Consider the following 22,380-nt stretch of genomic DNA (forward strand, 5'->3'; position numbering starts at 1 on the left):
GCATAGGTGCCTGGAAAACAACCATGGCCCCACCCTCAAGAAGTCTAGTGAATTACCAAGCTCAAGCCTCAAGCCTGGAGGGGCAGTAAACTGTGATCAGAAAACAGTAAAATCTGAACTTGACACACCTGGTATCAAGTTCCAATTCTTTAACTTTCCAGGTGGCCCTGGAAAAGATATGTCAGTGTCGGAACCCAATACTTGTCAAAGTAACCTTTCTTGGGAAAAGGATCTTTGCAGATGCAATTGAGGACCTCCAGATGAGATCATCCTGGGTTATTACAATGGGCCCTAAAGCCAATGGCAAGTGCCCTTATAACAGACAAGACACAGAAGAGAAGGCCAAGTGAAAACACCCGGAAATTGGAGTCATGCAGCCACAAGCCAAGGAGCACCTGGAACTACCAGAGAAGCTAGAGGGGGCAAAGGGTTCTCCCGAGCCTCAGGAAGGTGCACAACCTTGCCTACCGTTTGATCTGGGGCCTCTAGCCTACAGAACTGTTAGAGAATAAATGGTGTTGGTTGACCTGAGTTTGTGGTGTCCGTTTTCTCACCTGGAAAGTGGGGATACTATCCGAACTAGTCTGACGTGGAAAAATGGGATAAATGCAGTCTGGAAGAATGGGCAGACCTTAAAGATGGTAAACATTTATTGAGAGCTTATCATGAGCATTCACTGTACTAAGAGCCTTGATTTAGCTATCTCTGTTTTATTGATCAGATCATTAAGACTCAGAGAAACTGAATAATTTGCCCAAAGCCCCAGGGCTAGCAAGCGAAACCAGGATTACAATTCAAACCGGCTCCCGAGGTTTGCCTTTTATCCCTTGCGCTAGACTGTCAGAGAAGATGCAAATTAACGCGCTCTAAAAACGTTAGCTATTTAGTATTAGTTCAGGCTACAGAATGAACCATGCCTACCAAGGCGGCTTTAAAAACCTGCCGGCCCTCGAGAAACGCCGTCTTCCTAGCGCGGAAGCGACAGGGTTAATGACGTCACTTCCGGGACCCGCTAACACGCCCTCGCCGACGGATCGTTTCAAGGGCCAAATCTGCTTGTGTCACTGCCTTGGTTCTTCTTGATGAGGTAAATAGGGGTGGACCAATAGAAATGCCAAACTTCTCCGGCTAATCCCCGCCCTTTAACCCAAGCTCCCCAGCGGAAGAAGAAATCAGTGGACCCGGGGGCGGGGCAAGTCCAGGAAGCGGAAGCGGCGGCGGGAGCCGGGAGCTGCCCTGTAGCGGCCACACGTGTGCGGTGAGTGTGGCGGGCCGGGCGACTGCTCCTGGGAGGGATTCGCCCCACGCCGGGCGCTAGAGTGGGGGTCCGCGGGGCTGCCGGAGAGGATAGAGGTGTTCACACCTGTCGCTCGCTGCGCAGCCTTCAGTGATCGTGTCTATTCTGGGAGTTCGGAGGTCCTCTCCACCGCGATGTCCTGAGAATGCAGGCTTAGCCTGACTCATTTCACCCTCTAAAACCCGGGCCCGTGTTAGTTGCGTTCAGCCTTTTTGTCGTACCTTTGACACACGTCCGCTCTGCGCCCAGTCAGTGCTGGATGCCGAGTTTTCAACCTGAATGCACAGTTGCCAAGTTCTGAGCGCGGAAGGGAAACTTGTTGGGAATGGAGATGGAGGACGGAGGAGTCTGACGAAGTGACCTTTAAGCCGACCTAAAGCCTGACGCGGGGCACCCCTGAAATCCCGAAGCCCAGGGGAAAGTACTTTAAGGAGAAGCAGAAACTTGGGCTAAGTCCCTGAGCTGGGAGCTATAGAAAAGGAACCAATGTATTGAGCTGGGAGTGCAGTGATACAAGATAAAAATAGAGGGGTAGGGTGGTGGGACGAGGTTCTGTAGGGCTGTGAAGGCCATGGTAGGGGAGTTTAGATTTTCTCTGCATGGGAATACATTGCCATTTCTGTTCCCATTTGTAGAAAAGAGTGAAGGCTTACAAGCAAGGGAGAAACATGATGGGCCCTGGTTGTCTTTAGAAAATGCCTATTATTTGTATTATTGTTGATTATATAATTGGAGATGATTGATAATGGTTTGGATTAAGGTGGTGGTAGTGGAGATCAAAGTTGGAGGGTTAGAGGTGTTTTTAAAGGGGGTTGAACAAGACTTACTGAAGGCCTGAATGTAGGAATTAAGTGAGAAGATAAATCTTAGGTTGTTTTTTTTCCCTTGAGTGGCTGATGTGCCATTGGCTGAGATGGAGAAGAGGGTGGGAAGGGTGAGGATTGTTTGGGTGTTGTTTGCAGTGGAGGTAAAGTTAAAGAAATTCTGTTTTGGATTTAGTAAGTGTAAGGAACATAAATGGAAGTATCAGGTAGGCAGTTAGATACACAAATCAGGATCTCAAGAGATGTCCCTAAGGGAGCGATAATTTGCGAGTCCAGCATAGAGAGCCCTGGGATTGGATGAGGTTACCCAGGGAGAAGTCTAGAGAGGACAAGATTTGAGGAATGCCTACATTCAGAAGTTGGGTATTCAATGTTTACTACTTTCAAAGCGTAATGCTAAGTCTGCTGAAAGGAGTGAAAGAAAGATCAGTCACATGTCCCCCTGTCTCTGGGAAATCTCTATTTCCCTTCACAAGGTATAACCTGGCTTTCAGCTCTGTGGCTCCCTGAACACTTTACATATACTTCATAAATGCTGTACTATCGTTGGTAAATTTGTATCTCACAGGGATACAGGTTAGCAATTCTGTACCCCCTACATGTGTGCTAGGGTTAAACAATACACAAATTGTAGATAGTGAGAGGCAAGTTTCTCACTGTCAAGAGAAACAAGTTACAGATAAGCAGGAGAGGAAGAGTAGAGAACCCTGTGGCATGTGATTAGAATTGGGAGACATTAGTATGAGCTTATTTAACAGGTACGGAAACAGGTTTGTGTGTTCATATAGGCTAGTGTACATACACATGTTACTAGCCCTGTTTGGTGAAAACAACTAGAAGCAGTGACACCCCAGCGACAGCAAGCACACCCAGCACTCATATCCTGGTTTTGAAATACCATTCTCAGTACAAGGAACCAGGGTTCCTTGGAGAAAGGACTTATTTCACAGCTATCACAAGGAAAATATAAGGTGAACTTAGAACATGTATCAGGAAGTAAGAACATGATTTTTTTTTTTTTTTTTTAAAAGATGGGGCTTGTCAAAAAGACACAGCAAACTGAAAGATTTCCCACTGACCAAAGTTGGAACGATTTGAGCAAAAAAGTAATAGGTTATAAACCAAGTAATAAAATATCTATGAGGCCATACTGATGTAAATAAATGATTAAACGAACAGAGGAGAAGAAACAAATGTTCTCTACAGAAGAATTTGAAATAACAAAGGTAGAAGTAATGAAGGAAATAGAATGTCACCATTAAAACACCACAGTTATGGATGCAGGGAAGAGTCATTGGATAATGCTAAAATTAGTGGGAGAAATATAAAATATTGCATAATCTCAAAATATATCACCCAAAATATTTCTTAGTTGCTATGCTGATTTTAACATACATATTTTAACAAATTCTTTAATACTCTCTAAGAAGTAGAGTTTAATTCCCCTCCCCTTCATTTTAGGTGAACATAGTGACTTGATTCTAATAAATAGAGTATAGAAAGGGAAGCATAGTAACTTTGCAGTGGAGAAACCTGGCAAACGGCACCTTAACGGAGTGATCAAGGTTAATATTGCCAGTCATATTGATACCATGTTCCTCATAATATGATGTAATGTCAGGGGCACTTCACCTCTGTGGTGTTCTTACCCAAACATCCATAAAACCAGTCTTAATAGTGAGAAAATAATCAGACAAATCCCAAATGAAGGATATTCTACAAAGTGCCTGACCAGTTGTTTTCAAAAGTGTCTCAGTCATGAGAAACAATTAGAGACTGACAAACTGTCACAGAAATACGGTATTGTCTAGGGATCCTAACATCTACCCTAGGGAATCCACTTTAGAAATTTAGGAATGAATTGAATATATAATTTTGGAAGGTGGAGAAATAGCCAAATAACTTGCTTTTGACATATTCTGCTGCTTTCAGGATCCTTGGGTGAGGGGTTATCTGTTGTCTGCCCTGTGTACCGTGGGGTTTCTGTCCCCAAAAGTGATCTCTTAGGCAGATTTCTCAAAGTATTAAATGTTTCAACATCGTAGTCACTAAAAAAGAGTAACAAATTAAACATTTTTTTTAAAAATATATTTTATTGATATTTCACAGAGAGGAAGGGAGAGGGATAGAGAGCTAGAAACATCGATCAGCTGCCTCCTGCACACCTCCCACTGAGGACGTGCCCGCAACCAAGGTACATGCCCTTGACCGGAATCGAACCTGGGACCCTTCAGTCCCCAGGCTGATGCTCTATCCACCGAGCCAAACCGGTTTCGGCACAAATTAAACATTTGAAGTTAGTCTTTGTTTTAGTTACATTGTGTTACATAGGAAACTTTTAAATAATCTTTTACTTTTGTTCATTAAATTTGAATATATGGTAAATGCAACCTGTTGTTTCTGGCTTTTTAGGATAGAGACCCAAGAAAACAAATGATAATATTTTCAGTTTCTCATCACAAAAACTTCCCAGGTTATAAAAAACACAAATACTGACATGTATATCATATTTAATGTAAATAATGGTCTGTTTTTAGCCAGTACTATTGCTGAAGTGTTGCCTCCAAATAAATGACACACTAGCCAGGGTGCACATGTGCAAGTTTGTCTGTGTGTGTGTGCTCTTATTTTTTATGTTGGTATTTATTTCCCATTATAAAGTCTTGTTTACTTCCTGGACATGTGTGGGTACTCACATGAATTGCCCTGTATGTAAGAACTCCGACTAAATGTTGCAGTGACTACTTAATGACTTAGATGAGAGCAATTCAGTGATCCTTTTGGGTTTTGTTTTTATTTTCCAGAGTTGCCATGATGGAAGTCAAAGCAAAACAAAAATTCACAGGAAAAGGTACAAAGATGTCACAAGAAAAAAACAGATTTTATAAGAACAATGGTAAGATAGCCTTACCAAAATATGCTTCTCGTGTGGTTATTTATTTGGAGGGAGGGGTGTCAGCTAGTGATACAGTTGCCTCATGTTAGCCACACTAATTCACCACATTGTATTTTAATGTTTGATAAATTGTGGTTGATTAGTATATAATACTGGTAAACTATATACTTTTATCTTCAAGATTTCTAATTGTGATGTCTTAATATTCCATCAGGTGTCAGTATTGTAAAATAGAAAAGTCAGTCTGTGTAAATGATTAAATGTTTCCTAAGCAGTCTTTGCTTGTTTTTTCTTTCAGCAGTCTTAGGGCATAGCTGTTGCAGTTTTCATTTCATTCGTTAGGTAATTAATTTGCAAACTTTGTTGACCAAAGAAGATTTTTGTCAAATAACTTTTATAGGGTTTGAAAATTATTTTTGAAAATTAGAATTTTTGAAAAATTAATATCTTTAATTTGCCTATATGTTATTCCTCCTAAATTTCAAGTGTTTAGTCTATTTTTAGATTCCTAAGTTGTTATTGAACTTTCAGAAGTTATGTGTAAAGACTAATGATATGGAATCATTAAATTAGAATACAAAGGTATATAAATAATTCCTCATTTCTACTCTATGCTTAAAATAGAGAAATATACCAAACTGGTTATCTCTAGAATTATGTATAGTTTTTATTATGCATACCTCTACTTTATAGTTTTTCTGTAATGAACCTGTATTATTACAATTTTGTAATCAGAGGAAGTTTTTAAATTTTGGTTTGGTATTTTAAATCGTACTCTGCTCCATATTTCAGAGTAGGACAAAGCATTTTCACTAAAGAGGGTATAATTTTCTGTAACAAATACAACCCAGTGTATACAAGAGATCTAGGCTCAGGATCATTGAACTAATAATTATTTTGTACCATCACTAGATTCTGGTTCTTCAAAGACATTCCCAAGAAAAGTTGTTAAGGAAGGTGGACCTAAAATCACATCTAAGAACTTTCAGAAAAGTGCCACAAAACCAGGGAAAAAAGGTGTGAAACAGTTCAAGAATAAGCAACAAGGGGATAAAATACCAAAGAACAAATTCCAGCAGGCAAATAAATTCAACAAGAAGAGAAAATTCCAGCCGGACATTAAAAGTGATGGTAAGCACTGGTTCCTTCGGCATGGTTTTTGTGGAAGCCTTGCCCTACCTGAGCTGTTGCCAGAACCGCTGTGCTCAGGGACTCTATAAATCTGTTTAGAGGCCTCCCATTCTTGTTCCTTGACAGGAAACATTTGGGGTGGGGGTGAAAAGTAGATGGGATGGCCCTACCCGGTTTGGCTCAGTGGATAGAGCGTCGGCCTGCAGACTGAAGGGTCCCGGGTTCGATTCCGGTAAAGGGCAAATGCCTGGGTTGTGGGCTGGATCCCCAGTGGGGGCCGTGCAGGAGGCAGTCAATCAGTGATTCTCTCCCATTATTGATGTTTCTATCTCTCCTCCCTTCCTCTCTGAAATCAGTAAAAAGATATTTAAAAAATATATATATATCTGCCTTGACTAAGAATGTCTTGGTGGGGGGGGGGGGCAATGGTAAGATATGTACACATATAATACCTTAAAAAAAAAAAAAAAAAAAAAAGAATGTCTTGGTGATCAAGAGACATATAGACTGTCCTTTCAGAGCTTAGGTCAACCCATCAAATGGTTCAGGTCCAGCAGGCAGTTCCAAGGAGGGTGTAGAGTACACCTGGCAATTTGACTTTCTTTGGTTCAGGACAAGTTGCTCACTGGTGGGATGTACAGGCAGGGCTCCCATGTGTCTGTTGAAACACACTGCTCATCTCTTCGTCAGGCTGTTTCAGGGGTCATTTCTAAACCAGAGCCTTGCTGTCTCTTGTACAGTGTGCCCCTCTTGTGTATTATCTTACATGTACTGTTATACATATACCTTCTCTGCAGCATCATGGGTCTCCACATTACATGTACTGTTATACATATACCTTCTCTGCAGCATCATGGGTCTCCACATTACATGTACTGTTATACATATACCTTCTCTGCAGCATCATGGGTCTCCACATTACATGTACTGTTATACATATACCTTCTCTGCAGCATCATGGGACTTTCTCTGGTGTCTTCCATTCTCTTTTTCTCCAAAATGACATCTGATAACACTGCTCCTTTGCTGCCAACTGAGAGCACTGCCATACGGCCTTCTCACTTGTTCCCTAGCCCTGGTCCCTGCTCTCTACTCTGCCTGAGGCTGTTGACTAGAGGGACAGCAGCCTTTACACGAGGAGGTTGGGTGAGGGGAAGGAAGGAACAGTTTTCATTGTTTCTCTTAGGTCAGCAGGGTTCTTGCACGCTCCAGCTTCAATGTTTTCTCTTGGTCCTTTTTTCTTCCTCTTCCCTCCATCACACGCCCACACCGCATAGTTTCTCTTTCCTACTTCCTCTAAAGCTCCTAAATCTTCCTTTCCCTACTGAGATTTGGGCACCTGATTTTTAAACACACACATCCTCACATGATCCTGTTATGCTGTAGTCTGGTTCCTTCTGCTTTGGGAGCCATGTTCCTGACATTTCAAAAGGGAACTTTGATCTTATTTTCTCATATTTTTATTCTAGCAACTGAGGGGTATTAGATACTAGACATCCCCCAAATTGGTATGTCTACTGCAACCTAGCATGGCATATATCAAGGGTGCCCAAATGTTTGTGGAATTAAATGAGCTCTGAGTCAGTTATTGTCCTCTGCTGTATAGTCCATGATAGTCTAATATTAAAGGTAAATGTGCCCTCTGTTACCTATAACCCTGTATTACCAGGCCAGGAATAAATAACCAGTAAGGGGAATACATATGTTATATGTTGTATAGCCATTAAAAATTACGGTTTCAAGGAATATTTATTTTCATGGAGAAATGCTTAAGGAAGAGTAATATAAAACATGCACAGACAAAAAGACAAGAAGGAAATAAAATGTCAATGGTTATATCTAAGTTTTGGGATTATAGAAGAATTTTGTAAATGCATTTTCTAAGTTTTTTATTAATGAGTATATTTTCTAATCAGAGAAAGGGAGATATTTAGAAAAAAATAATTCTCCAAAGAGGATACTCATGTTAACAATACACATTAAGTTATTCTTTCTTTGGCCTCTTTAGGCTTTTTGATTCAATTGGTTTTGAGGACAAAATATACTAATAGAAAGACACTTGACTTTTATAGAATTACTCTGTTTGTAGAAAACTTAGAACTTTTGATTGTGCAGTGTCACAAGTAAAAGGAAGCAGAGCATAAAGTTTCAGAGTTGTCTCTGGATATGAATCCTGACTCTGTCACTTATTAGTTGTATGACCTTGAACTGGGAGCTTAACTACTTTATGCCTTTGTTTCCCCAATGTGAAAGGGAGGGCAATAATAGTACCTACCTCTTAGCAAATGTATAGCATTAAGGATAGTCATCATGCTATACATTATCTCTAGACTTACTCATCCTGTTAACTACAATTTGTACCCATTGACCAGTATCTTTCCATTTTCCCCACCTCCCTGCCCTGGTAACCACTATTCTATTCTCTGTTTTTGTCTTTGACATTTTTAGATTCTACATGTATGTAAGATTTTATAGTCTTTTTTTCGTTTCTGTGTCTAACCCCAGGACTCATCTGAAAAAAAAAAAAAGTATTCACCTTAAAATAGAGTTGTTCTAAGAATTAAATGACTTAATACATAACAGCACTCAGAATGGTGAATTTTTTATTACATTGTTTTTCCTGTTTTAATTTGGATTAATTAACCTAATTATTTGGACTAATTAATTTGAACTAATTTTTGTTTTCCTTAAGAACTGATTATACCATCCTAGCCAGTTTGGCTCAGTGGATAGAGTGTCAAGCTGCGGACTGAAGGGTCCCAGGTTCGATTCTGGCCAAGGGCACATGCCTGGGTTGTGGGCTTGATCCCCAGTAGGGGGCATGCAGGAGGCAGCCGAACAATGATTCTGTCTCATCATTGATGTTTCTATCTCTCTATCCTTCTCCTTTCCTCTCTGAAATCAATAAAAATATATTTTAAAAAAAGAACTGATTATACCTAAAGTCTGATGAACTTGGTGTTCTAAAGTAGAATTTTATTTTACAATTGAAAAAGATGCTTAAAAGTTCTGTATTGCTTTTTACCATCCTTTTGGTTTCCTTTTTTTTTTTTTTTTTAGTAGGCATCCTCTTAAGAATTAATAAATAGCTACTGAATGAATGGATGGCTAGTTTGAACCAAATTTAAAATGTATAAACTGCTCAGAGAATGAAATAAAGTATAAGCATATAGAGAATGATATTTTCCCCCTTCTAGTTTCTCCATTTAGTATATGTAGATTCTGATCAGTGATTGCCCTATGTACCTGACTTATACTTGTTTGTGGCACTCAGAATGTTAAATGTAATTGGAAATAATCTCTATAATGACTAGAATCAGCAGCCAAGAAACCCAAATGGGATGATTTCAAAAAGAAGAAGAAAGAACTGAAGCAAAGCAGACAATTAAATGATAGAACCAACTATGACATTGTTGTTCGGGCAAAGCAGATTTGGGAGATCGTGAGAAGGTAATGCTACTTAGTGGCATCTTCATTAGTCTCTTTGAGATGATGGAGGAGTAAGAGTATGCCTTGTAAATAATGAGATGTCCTAAAACAAATGACATAGTACTTGGGTTATTTAGGGAGCATTCATAACACTCCAGTGGAGGTATCAGTATTTGGATATCTTGTTTTAGAAATGTGGGGATCACTAGGATGGTGTCAGATATGTTTATGAAAATGCATTCGAGTTAAATTGGGTTTGACATCCTTCCTGAAAGATTTCTGAGAAAATGAAGGACAATTTCTTATCAGCTAGGTTTTGAGATACTTAAGTCTTTGGTGTCTTGCACTTGTTTTATTATTTTCTTTACTTTTGAAGTTCTGGCTGTGAAGGTTTAGATTGATGCATGAAATTATACCTTCTGAGATGAATTTCTGCCTTTGAGAAAATTACTTCTCTGGCTGCTCTGGAATAGTAATGTTAATGTCAAAAGATTTGCTGCCTTCAAAGAGAAAATCACACTTAACTGGGTGAGGATATACTGAAGCAGTTTTTACTTTCGCGTGTATAAAATGTCTTCGCTTAAGCTATGTTTCCGCCCTCTTTTATTCTCTTTTATAGAAAAGACTGTGACAAAGAAAAAAGAGTGAAGTTGATGAGTGATTTGCAGAAGTTGATTCAAGGAAAAATTAAAACTGTAAGTAGGGCATACTTACAGTTGCAATTTTAACTCTTGAAATTGACTTACTCTGTAAAGGATAGCTGGCCATTTATAACAAGTGAAATTGTTGTTGTTTTAAATGCATTTAGCCAAAAATTTCAAATAATGAATAAATAAAAAGTTTAATAATTAGAGAATTTATTGCTGGGAAATCATAAAAAAAAACACAAAAAACACTAGTATTTGGCTGTGTCATTTTAAAATAATTTACTTAAGATAAATCAGTGTTCTTGAAAGTTATCTTGAAGAATTCAGTAGTATGTGGTAAAATGTCTTTTTCTGGACTCCCTATTCTTTTGTATGTTCTAAATTGCTAGCATTTTAGGTGTGTGATGCAAATATTATTACTTCTTTCTTCCATGCTTTTACAAACATGCAAAGATCTTTCAAATGTTATAGATTTGGGAGTTCTAACGTAATTTTCATTGTTGATGTTTAGTCCTGTATTATAATAAACTGTTGACTCGTGTATTTGGATACATACTTAATGACTGTTCACCTGTCAGATAGCAGACTCAATAGCTTTGGGGACTCTGGAGGAGCAGCATATGTACCGAGGTCTAACAAACAGGCTTCATTGCAATTAGAAGGAAAGTTCCCCGCTGCTGCTTTCTTATACATTTGGCAAGATCTTTTTAGAAAGAACTGTTTCTCTGCTCTAGCAGTCTGTTATCCTCTATTTATAAACATTTTACTCTCAGGATCCTTTCCCAATTACTCCTAGGTTATTAGTACATGCCCATGGACGTGGGTGTTTAAATCTGGTGTTCAATTCACTCTGCTGCTTAGCTTATCTCTACTTTTGGACAATTACAACATATTTATTATGTACTGTGTGCTAGGAGTTGTGCTAACCAATGCATATGTTGTCTCCTTTACCTTAACGTTATTAGACATTTTATACATCTGGGACTCAGACAAGTTAACTTTCATCTCCAGGGTCACAGGGATTGCAAGTTCCTTAATGTCTCATAAATTTATTTCTCTCATCTGTAAAGTGGGAATAGCAACAGCCCACTCTTAAGGTTGCTTTGAGGTCTAAATGAGAAAAATATATTTAAACCATGTATATTGGGTATGTAGTAAGTAATCAATATATGTACAAAAGCGGCCTTTTTTTAAAAAAATTGTTTTAGTTTTAATCATTAATGTCTATATAAATACCCCTTAAGGAAATTGTTCTGAAATCTGTGGCTTTGATGGGTGTGTGCCTTCACCTTCTGATTTGTTGGAATTAAAACATTTTAGAGACAGACTGAGCAACTAATAATAAGCACTATTAAAGTAGACAGGTACTATATCATAGTAAAAAATAATTTTGCATAACTGATAGTAGTTGTTGCTATAGAAAATTAATCAGCAAGTACTCCCTTCATTGAGGACCTAATCTATCCAGTAGTTGTGATGGGGGAGTGTGTTGGGAATCAGATTTGAAATATAACAAATTTCTAGGAATACAATTTGATATATGTTCAGGGAATCATAATAAAAATGTAAGAAATGGAGGGAGTAACTTATGATTGCCAATGTGTGTATTTACTTGTGTAGCAAGACTTTTTTTAGATCTATATCTTTGGTTGCCAAAGCCAAACTTTCTTAGTTTTAAAAAGATCAAAGAATAGAATTTTGAATAAGAAAATTCCCCTTTTAGGGAAAGTAACTTTCAGAGAAATGAGAAATATGGCATGTATGGTCATTAGACAGGTTTGGTTTGATTTTTGGTTTTAAATAATAATGATTGGAATCTTGCAAAATAGTTAAGTCTGTTCATGTCTCAGTGCTGTATTGTAGGCAGCAAAACCAAAGAATGCCATTTTGTACCATTAAAACAGGTATTTTTACTCCCCAGTAGCCTAGATTTAATTTTATCCATGAAGACCCTTCCTTTTATCTAGCAGGGAATTCTGAAAGCGATAGCAATAAAACATAAATAATACTAGAGGCCCGGTGCATGAAATTCATGCCCTCAGGGAGATGGGGGGCCTCGGCCCAGCCTGCACCTTCTCCTATTCCGGGAACCCTCAGGGAATGTCTGAAGCCGGCAGTCAGACATCCTTAGTGCTGCCCTGGAGGTGGAAGAGGCTCCTGCCACCACCGCTGCGCTCACCAGCTGTGAACGTCTGCCCCCTGGTGGTCAGTGTGCATCTTAGCGACCAGCTGTTCAGTCGATTTGCATATTAGCCTTTTATTATATAGGCTAGGATAGGATAATAGAAACATAAATCACAGAGAGAATTAGTCTAAAGGCCCAAACTGTCTTTCCTACAGATTGCGTTTGCACATGATTCAACTCGTGTGATCCAGTGTTACATTCAGTTTGGCAATGAAGAACAGAGAAAACAGGCTTTTGAAGAACTACGAGGTATTTCTCATATTTTGAAGATTAATTTTAATCATTTGTAATGAGTCACTTGTTTTCTCTTGAAATACCCAAGACTGTCCTGCAAGAATTCTGTTGTGGGAAAGCAGTGTGTCCTCTGTAGGACTTTTTAAATTTTTATTTGTTCTTTGCCTGGGATAGACAGAAGGCTAGTTGTTTATATTCCCAGGATTATGCATTTATTTAGTTCTTTCCTTTATTTCTAAGGAGTCATTGTAATATATTTTGTTTTCCAGATGATTTGGTTGAATTAAGTAAAGCTAAATATTCCAGAAATATTGTTAAGAAATTTCTCATGTATGGGTGAGTTGTTTTATTTATAAAATATATTTATATTAGTTTTTTAAAGATGTGGGTGTCGATTGTGTGCAAATGTTACTTGAAAGTCTGTGACCATAAGAATGACCCTCAACAGTTGCTTGTAATGTTTCCAGGGAGTGTTCTTAAAAACAAATACTGAAATTGATGTAAATTGATGGCAATGCCTTCACCATTCTTAGTGTATATCTTGAAACCCTAGAAGAAGAGAAGTAGGATAATTAACTTGTAATTTGTTACCAGTATTTAGAGAGGAGAGGGTTGGGAGGCGCAGGTAAGTACACACAGAGACAGAGGCAGAGCCAGTGGTCAAGAAATGTCAAGATGGGCCCTAGCCGGTTTGGCTTAGTGGATAGACCGTCAGCCTGTGGACCGAAAGGTCCTGGGTTTGATTCGGTCATGGGCAGGTACCTCGGTTGCAGGCTCCTCCCTAGCCCTGGCCTTGGCTGGGGCACATGCAGGAGGCAACCAATCGATGTGTTTCTCTCACATCGACATTTCTCTCTGTCTTTCCCTCTCTCTCCCATTCTCTCTAAAAATCAATGGAAAAGTATCCTCAAGTGAGAATTAAAAAAATAATAATAAGGAATCTCAAGATGGGAGGATTTCTTGAATTAGGTGGAATTGATATTTGTCTTGATTTCTCTTTCTGAGTGGAATAAGGTGCCAAAATATGTTAATCAACAACAAAAAAAGTACTGTTGACAAAATTTTCAGCAGCTATTTCTGACTATGATTATCAGCTGCTTGATTTTAGGATGTAATATAAATACTTGTGAATAAGTACTGTTTTAAAAGAGCATCCTTAGAATATGTTTTATTCCTATTTCTATGCATCTTTGACTTTTACCTTCTCCTTTTCTCTTTCCCTACTTTTCTCAAGCTGAATGATTTAATGGGAACTGACATTTATTGAGCACTTATTACGAGCTGGTCACATCTTAGCTCATTTAATCCTCACATTAACATTATTCTTTCTATTTTATGAATGAAGAAGCTGTGGCACAGAGAGGTTAAATAACTTGTACAGGGTCTTGCAGCTGGTAAGCAGAGCCAGGTTTCGGCTGCCTTGTAACTTAGAAGCTTGAGGTAGAAATACAAGGCAGTTTGATTTTCTTTCCCGTAAGCCTTTCTCTGTGGTAGACACCCCTCCTCCCCCATGATGAGTCGGTCTCAGGAGTTATGTTGGTGTCAAGTTATGTTTTGTTGTCACCCAGCCTTCTCCTGTATCACTTACCTTTCCCCATTATCTCATTGGGTTTAGGGGTAAACCGCAGATTGCAGAGATAATCAGAAGTTTTAAAGGCCATGTGAGGAAGATGCTCCGACACGCAGAAGCCTCGGCCATTGTGGAGTATGCATACAACGACAAAGCCATTTTAGAGCAGAGAAACATGTTGACAGAGGAGCTCTATGGGAACACATTTCAGCTTTACAAGGTAGCACTTCAAAGCATTTTTCTAGCATTTTTGCTTTTCCTATGAGCTGTTACTTACCTTCTGATGCCCTGTTTTCAAACTGTATTTTTACTTTGGCTGGGCCTTCAAGAGACCATCTTAAAGGATCCCTTTTTTTATTTTTCATGGATTATTTTGTCTTAGGTATAGTGAGCAAGTGATTATACTTTCTCTTTCACATGGAGCACTATTTTTAAATCCCCTTTAAATTGAACTGTTGTTACTCCCTCCCAAATGCTGCGTGTAATGCTTCAGTATTTCTGTTTCTGCAGTCAGATAGACTGAGGTAGAAGACTCTTAACAGAAGTGAAGCTGTGTCATCACCCCCTAACCCAGTGGTCAGCAAACTCATTAGTCAACAGAGCCAAATATCAACAGTACAATGATTAAAATTTCTTTTGAGAGTTGAAAACCGACTTCTGCACATGGGCCACAAAGTTTCAATCGCACTGTACGTGCACGCCCGCACGTGGTATTTTGTGGAAGAGCCACACTCAAGGGGCCAAAGAGCCGCATGTGGCTCGCGAGCCACGGTTTGCTGACCACTGCCCTAACCAGCTCTGGCAAAAGTGCATTGGGCTCTCTGTTGCTGCTTTTTCCTGGGTTTCTTCATGTGTGTGGATCACTTTTCTCCAGGTTGTATCTAGAGAGGAATGGGAGTAGAGAGGCCCAATCTTGGATATAGTCACAGGGATTGAATTTGAAAAAGGCCAGGAATGGGTATAGAACATTTAAATATCTATTTCAGACTTGGGACATAAATGCCCACACTTAACCTCCAGGGATATGGATTAATTCCTGGGTTGCCTCTACCCGTCAGGTTCAAGTCCTGGATTGAATTTAGTGCTTTATTTCTTTTGTAACTGTCACTATAGGTGAGTACAAAACACATGTTGACAAGGATTTTCAGCTGACTATTTGATTTTGTGATTAGGCATGTGCTAGGTGCTTGACAAGGAGCTCTTGGCTAGTTGAGTTGGTTGGTTAGCCTGGCTCTTTTAAGTACGTTGGTGGGCGTACACACTGAGAATGAGATAATCAAGAATTACTCTATGAGTGTATCTACGTCATTAAATTTAGAGGGGTTTAATTTTTCTTCTGTTGCAGTCAGCACATCACCCAACTCTGGACAAAGTATTAGAGGTACAGCCGGAAAAACAAGAGCTTATCATGGATGAAATGAAACAGATTCTAATTCCAATGGCCCAAAAGTAAGAAAGCTGTTACTGTTTTTTTCTTAACAAATAGCATTTGAAGGAGGAAAGTTTTGTATATCCCTTGCATAGAATGATGGATAGATTTCCCAATATAATGTTATTTCAGTTGAATTGTAAGACTTAGAAATTGGGCATGTGACCTTCTGGCATTTAGACCATGGTGGAGGGATTAAGATGTAGCCTCAGAACAAACGGCCTGGGTGTGAATCCTAGTGCCCCCTCAGTCACTAACTATGTGACCTTGGGCAACTTAACCTTTCTGTGCCTCAATTTCCATATCTATAAAATTGGGATAATAATAAATAGTACATATTTTAGAGAGTTTCATGAATATGGGTTGATATTTCCAGAATACTCAGAACAGTGCTTTTCCCCTAAAAGCAATATATTTCTGCCATCTATTTAAACACTAAATGTGAACTTGAAGTTGTTGGTGCCTGATCATCAGCCTCCACTGTAATACTTAAATTCACCAAGTGTCACACTAGGAAGTTGGGGTCAATTAGGTGTTGCAGTTGCTGGTAATGTTTTGATCTACTTGGGTTTTAACTTTACTAAAATTATTTTATGAAACTGATGCATTGTGAAGGGTGCTTGACAGAAAGAAAATAGATTTATAATCATGTGTCCATTGTTGGGTAAAAAATATAGATGTTCTTATTTTGAATGATTTCATCTGCTGGTTAAATACTAGCGATCTGTATCCTGGTTTTAATCATAGATGGCAAGCACTAAACTATTTCTATAATCTAAAAGGTTTTTTTAAATATATTTTTATTGATTTCAGAGAGGAAGGGAGAAGGAGAGCGAGATAGAAACATCAATGATGAGAGAGAACCATTGATGGGCTGCCTTCTGCACATCCCATACTGGGGATCAAGCCCGCAAACCAGGCATGTGCCCTGACCAGGAATTGAACCCAGGATCCTCCAGTTTGCAGGCCAATGCTCTATCCACTGAGCCAAACCATCTAGGGCTAAAAGTTATTTTTTTAATCTTAATATTGCTGAAAGATATAATCTGTCTTTTGACGAATTAAATTCGCTAAAACCATTTTACTTGCTTTGATTATTTTAGGACAACTGAGGTTACTATGTCTGTATTAGTGTAGCAGCAGATCTGATGTATTCTCTTTTCCCTTTTTTCTATTTCCAGGGAAGCTGTAATTAAGCACTCATTGGTGCATAAAGTGTTCTTGGACTTTTTTACCTATGCGCCCCCAAAGCTAAGATCAGTAAGTTCTCGGTTTTAGTTTTCAGACCAAAACATATAAGAGCCATGTTAATATGTAAAATACTGCTTTGATATACATTGTCTTTTGGGAATTTTGAAGAGCTACTTATTTAGAGAAGATAATGCAGTAAACTTCCTTTAAGCAAGTCTGCTAATTGCCTTTAGATTTTTACCAGAAGGCAATAGAATTGACCATAGTTTTATCAACTTCATTTAATTTTTATATTTTAATTATAATCCAGCGTATTCTCTAGCTAACCTAATTTAAAAATTAACTAACAAATAGAGGTATATTCAGCATTCAAGTAGTTTGAAATTCACCTGTACTGATACAAAAAAATTATGTTGGTGTTAACAGATTAGAGGGGGAAAAAGGTTAGAGGAGGACAATTATGTAAAACTAAATGAACCATGAAAAACTGGACCTCCTGTGATAGAGAGAAAAGAAACAGAGACTAAAGGTAAATTGCACTGGCCTTCAAGACAGTGATGGGAATACAAATGAGAATTCATCATTTAGTCCCTTGAACTTTGCTTGCCTCACCATACAGTGAGCTCATTGTCTTCATCCTAATAATAAGGGATCACTAAAATAATAACACTGACTTCCTAACACATATGCCAGACTAAACATTCATAGGAATTTCGACCTGCCGGAACTTAACATACAAAATAATCTCCCAAGAATAACCTGAGCTTATAGCTCGGTGACCATAGCAGCTGCTGCTTCTCTGGGGGAATTCTCTCCCGTCCCTGCAGAGTACAGTATATCACAGTTCTAGATGTACTGAGGCAGGACTATTTTCAGAACTGAAAAATTATCATTTCAATACATTCAGTGGTGGAAAATCTTTCTTTTTAGTGTTAAATGTGTTTTAGTAATAGCAAGAACAATCATTGGGAACCCAGTGTCAGTATAAAGTAATGAGGCAACTCTTTTCTGGCCCTGGGGGCATTTTCAAAAGAGAGACAAAAAAAACCCTTTGGGGATAGTGGAAGCATAATTGGAATATAAGTATAGTTCTCCAGCTGGAGAGCTTTGAAGAGATTCATAAGTTTAGATACATAAGTTGAAAGCTGTGCTGTTGAGATTCATCCTGGGTAAGGATTGTAAGATAATTAAGGATGGAATTGTTTGTTCCTTATTGGAGAAAATAGGCACCTACCTTCCTCTCTCCTGGTAGGAGACTTCGTACTTATTTATTTAATATAAATTTTTTCATTAGGAATGGACTAAAATAGGGCCCTGCAGTTGTCAACTGCCAGAACTCATTTACATCTATATGGTCAGCTTCCAAAATATAATTTAAGCCAGACTACCTTGTAAGAAATTTAACAATTGGGTTTTTACTAAAGAGTCATTGATAGTGTTGGCCTAGTCCAGTGGTCGGCAAACTGCGGCGGTTTGCCGCTGTGTTGACTAATGAGTTTGCCGATCCCTGACGTAGACTCTCGATTCCAATAATTACAGGCTGTTGTTGTTCCTTGTGATTAAGCCCCTATCCCAGTGGTCAGCAAACTCATTAGTCAACAGAGTGGCAAACCGCGGCTCACGAGCTGCAGTTTGCCGACCACTGGCCTAGTCTAATATAGAGATTAATTTTATTAGGGAAATACTGTTTAGTGCTTTTATGGTGAATTATTAATGTGATTTCTTGGAAGTAATCCAGTGATAAACTAAAAAAGAGAAACTTTTTAGCCCAAACTAGTATTTTGGTTCTCTTCCCTTTTAGGAAATAGCATTTTATTTATTTTATCTGGCTTTTCTGTTACATTTTACCATAGCCACTTCCTAGCCTTCTTTTTCTTTTCTTTTTTTTTTTTTCTTTCTTTTTTTTAATATATTTTATTGATTTTTTACAGAGAGGAAGGGAGAGGGATAGAGAGTTAGAAACATCGGTGAGAGAGAGACATCGATCAGCTGCCTCCTGCACACCCCCTACTGGGGATGTGCCCGCAACCAAGGTACATGCCCTTGACCGGAATCGAACCTGGGACCCTTCAGTCCGCAGGCCAACGCTCTATCCACTGAGCCAAACCGGTTAGGGCTAGCCTTCTTTTTCTTAAAGAATCATTTAGAATATATTGTATATATGCATTCTCCTTTAAATAGACATTTTAATACAGATATATTTGACAAAATAGAAGTGTATTTTAATACAGATATATTTGATCAAATAGAAGTGTATTTTAATGGAAATTGCTTGTCAGAAGTATTTGCCACACCTGATGGAAAAGAATATTCCTAGAAAGATGGTATGTATGCATGTGCTTGTCTACAAAATGAAAAATTAAATTGTTTGCTACCTATAATCTTTTTCATCCTCTGTGCTTAACTGCTCCCTAGTGGACAGATTAATTTTAAAGGCAGAAAGAAAGAATAAACTAAAGCCTTGATGGCATTTGTTCCCCAGGAAATGATCGAAGCCATCCGTGAAGCGGTGGTGTACCTGGCGCACACACACGATGGTGCCAGAGTGGCCATGCACTGCCTGTGGCATGGCACGCCCAAGGTAAGTGTAAGGGCTTGACCTGCCTTTCCTTAGACTTTCTGTCTCCTTTGGTCTTAACCTTGTTGTGCATAAACTGCTTATCTTTGCAAAGCTGTGCCTCAGGGCCTCACAGGAATTGGCCTTCTTTGGGCCTAGTCCTAAAAGGTAGTAGTAGTAAAAGACATTTTTAAGTAGTAAAGTCAAATTATTTTAACTTTATAGTTTATTTATAACAGCAATTTTTTTCACTGCTGGATGAAATTCTTGAGTTGTCGTTATTTGGGAAGGGATCTGTCAATCAAATCAATACAATATTTATCTTAATGGAAGAGGAGATAGTGAACAGTTACGCATTTGTTCATACAGATGTTAAGTATTTTGAGGGGAAAGTCCATATTAACTACAGAAGTTTAACAGAACTGATTTTCATTTCTTTGATCAATATAATTCTGCCTTTAAAAGACAGTTGTACTTTGTCCACTTTTTACATTAATACAAATTTAATTTCAACAAATATGTATTGAATGCCATAGACTATATATTTGAATACTGTTCAGACATTGGAAGAGGGATCTCTCATTTCTCACTGTAAAAGAAGGTCACTTCACTAAGTTAGCCTTGCAACTGGTAATTTTATGGCTCATATTTATGTCTGAATGGATATCACATACAAATGTAAGATTCTAATAGCTCTGAAAGGGCTAATATATTGCAAATTTTTTTGTTCTGGCTGTATAACTATTTTCACTAAGAAAATAGTTGGAGACCAGAGGATAGTATAAAGCCACTCCAATGACAACTTAATATTAAATAAATATTTTACCTATGAAATAACTTTAATCTATAATTAAAAGTTGAGACAATTTTTCTTTTTTAAGGACAGGAAAGTGATTGTGAAAACAATGAAGACTTACGTTGAAAAGGTGGCTAATGTAAGTATCATAATATTTCTTTTAATTGTTAATAAAATGAAATCATGTTTATTATAGAAAATTTGAAAAATTAAGAAAACTACCAAGAAATTTTTTCTCTATTTTATTGCAATCTTATTCTATGCATTTGCATGCATTTTTTATATTAAACTTACACAAAATGAGATTTCTCCTTTAACATTGCATAGTGACAAATTTTTTACTTTTATTAGATATTTTTCGAAGACTTGATATTTGCTACATTATTTAATGAATTTGTTCAATCATATTAATTATGTATGGAAATTGCTGCCTAGAATAAATTCTAGTTAAGTTTTTCAGTTCTTTGGAATCCTTTGGAGTTGTAACAGCTTTCCTGGTGAATTAGAGGATATACAAAGTTTTTGTGAGGCATTAATGACCTCATTAATGTTTTGCATACCTACAACTATAAACTTAACTTTTCCCGCCCTGTATTTGTAGTAGCAAATACTATAACATTTTTTGAGTTATTTTATATATTATGTTTTAGAGCCTCTTATTTATTGGAGAACTAAAAGTAGTGATATCAACAACTTTTTCCTATGAAAAATCTAATGAGAACTACTAGCATCTTAATGTAGTAAATACTAATTCAAGCACATTTGCTGTTGTGTGAATGAATACAAACCTGTTGTCTTCTGTAGGGTTGGAGACCAGGAGGAGAGTATAAAACCACTTAAAAGGCAGCTAACTTTTCTGTAACAAAATGAAATAAGATTCTCTAGTGGGTTGTTTCAGAGTATGAGAATATTTTATGATTTATTATTCATCATCAAGTAAGTCTTTTTGTATAACATTTTAGTTTGAATATTTTAAATTAGAAATAAATATAGACAAGATGTTAGTAGGAAGTCTAAAAGTTATTAGTAGTAAAAGATATTTTTAAGTAATAAAATTAGATTATTTTAACTTGATAGTTTATTTATAACAACAAATTTTTTCAAGAAACTAATCCCCGCAAGGCATGTGATGGTAACAAGAAATTAACAACACAGTGTATTTTTTATGTCAAGGAGTTGCTTCTAAGGGGGGAGTTAAATTAATAGAACCCATGGATTTGACTTATGGATTATTTAGAAGTGTGTCATTTCCAAATATTGGGGGTTTCTTGACATACTCTATTATTTCAATCCTTTTTTAAATACTTATTTTATTGCCTAACGTGGTCTATCTTGGTATCTTGAAAGGAATATCTTTTGTGGAGTTATAGGGTATAGAACTCTATAAATGTCGATTAGATCAAAGTGGTTGATAGTGTTGTTCAGATAATCAAAGTCTTTACTAATTTATTTATCATTGTTCAATGAGTTGCTGAAAGAAGCCTTAAAATCTCCAACTGTAATTGTGAATTGTCTATTTCTCACTTAAATTCTGTGTACCAGCTATTTTTGTATTCGCTCAGAGATGTTTTGTGATTGGGCATGTTCCTATGTGTCAGACTTAAAAAATCAGAAACCAAAGCTGTGTGCTATGTGCACATTGCTCTCTACTTTGCTTCCTTCACTTAATTGTCTCAGGGGTAGTTTTATTTCAACATATATATGTACATCTATCTACCTCACTTTTTTGATGACTTCGTAATATTTCATTATATGAGTTTCATAATTTATTTAACCAGTCCCTACTATTGGACACTTAGGTAGTTTCTAGTTTTTTGTTATTTCAAATAGTACTCCAGTGCATCCCCTCTGTGCATATGTGGAAGCATGGCTATAATATAAATCTAGAACTAGAATTGATGGGTCAGAAAGTACATGCATTTTAAGTTTTTTAGATGTTGTCAGTTGCCCTTCAACATAGTTGAACTACTTTGCATTCTCACTAACAACATAAAAGTGTGCTTGCTTTTCTCCAGACCTTTGCCAAGTTAGTATATTTCAAGGGTTTTCACTTCTGCCTATAGAATAGGTGGAAAATGATATTTTATTGTTTTAACTAGAGGCCCAGTGCACGAAATTCATGCACGGGGGTGTGTGTCCCTCAGCCCAGCCTGCACCCTCTCCAATATGGGACCCCTTGAGGGGATCGGGCCTA

General features: G+C 37.7%; 1 protein-coding gene across 2 annotated transcripts in view; it reads left to right on the forward strand.

Annotated features, from left to right (window-relative positions):
• The first annotated feature begins 1,184 nt into the window (after window positions 1–1,184).
• The window catches only part of PUM3 (pumilio RNA binding family member 3), a 113,235-nt gene continuing 92,039 nt past the window's right edge, over window positions 1,185–22,380 (forward strand). For both annotated transcript variants that reach the window (XR_013960735.1, XM_080671050.1), the window contains exons 1-12: window positions 1,185–1,258; window positions 4,926–5,017; window positions 5,930–6,148; window positions 9,463–9,598; window positions 10,197–10,272; window positions 12,565–12,658; window positions 12,913–12,979; window positions 14,259–14,433; window positions 15,559–15,662; window positions 16,824–16,902; window positions 19,316–19,414; window positions 20,272–20,325. Coding sequence is in view for 1 of the 2 variants with exons in the window: in XM_080671050.1 (XP_080527176.1) it covers window positions 4,933–5,017; window positions 5,930–6,148; window positions 9,463–9,598; window positions 10,197–10,272; window positions 12,565–12,658; window positions 12,913–12,979; window positions 14,259–14,433; window positions 15,559–15,662; window positions 16,824–16,902; window positions 19,316–19,414; window positions 20,272–20,325 (1,188 nt within the window). In the remaining variant the exon portion in view is untranslated. The remainder of the gene's footprint in view (window positions 1,259–4,925; window positions 5,018–5,929; window positions 6,149–9,462; window positions 9,599–10,196; window positions 10,273–12,564; window positions 12,659–12,912; window positions 12,980–14,258; window positions 14,434–15,558; window positions 15,663–16,823; window positions 16,903–19,315; window positions 19,415–20,271; window positions 20,326–22,380) is intronic.

This window comes from Plecotus auritus, assembly GCF_963455305.1.
Source record: "Plecotus auritus genome assembly, chromosome: 5".
Classification (NCBI taxonomy): Eukaryota; Metazoa; Chordata; class Mammalia; order Chiroptera; family Vespertilionidae; genus Plecotus; species Plecotus auritus.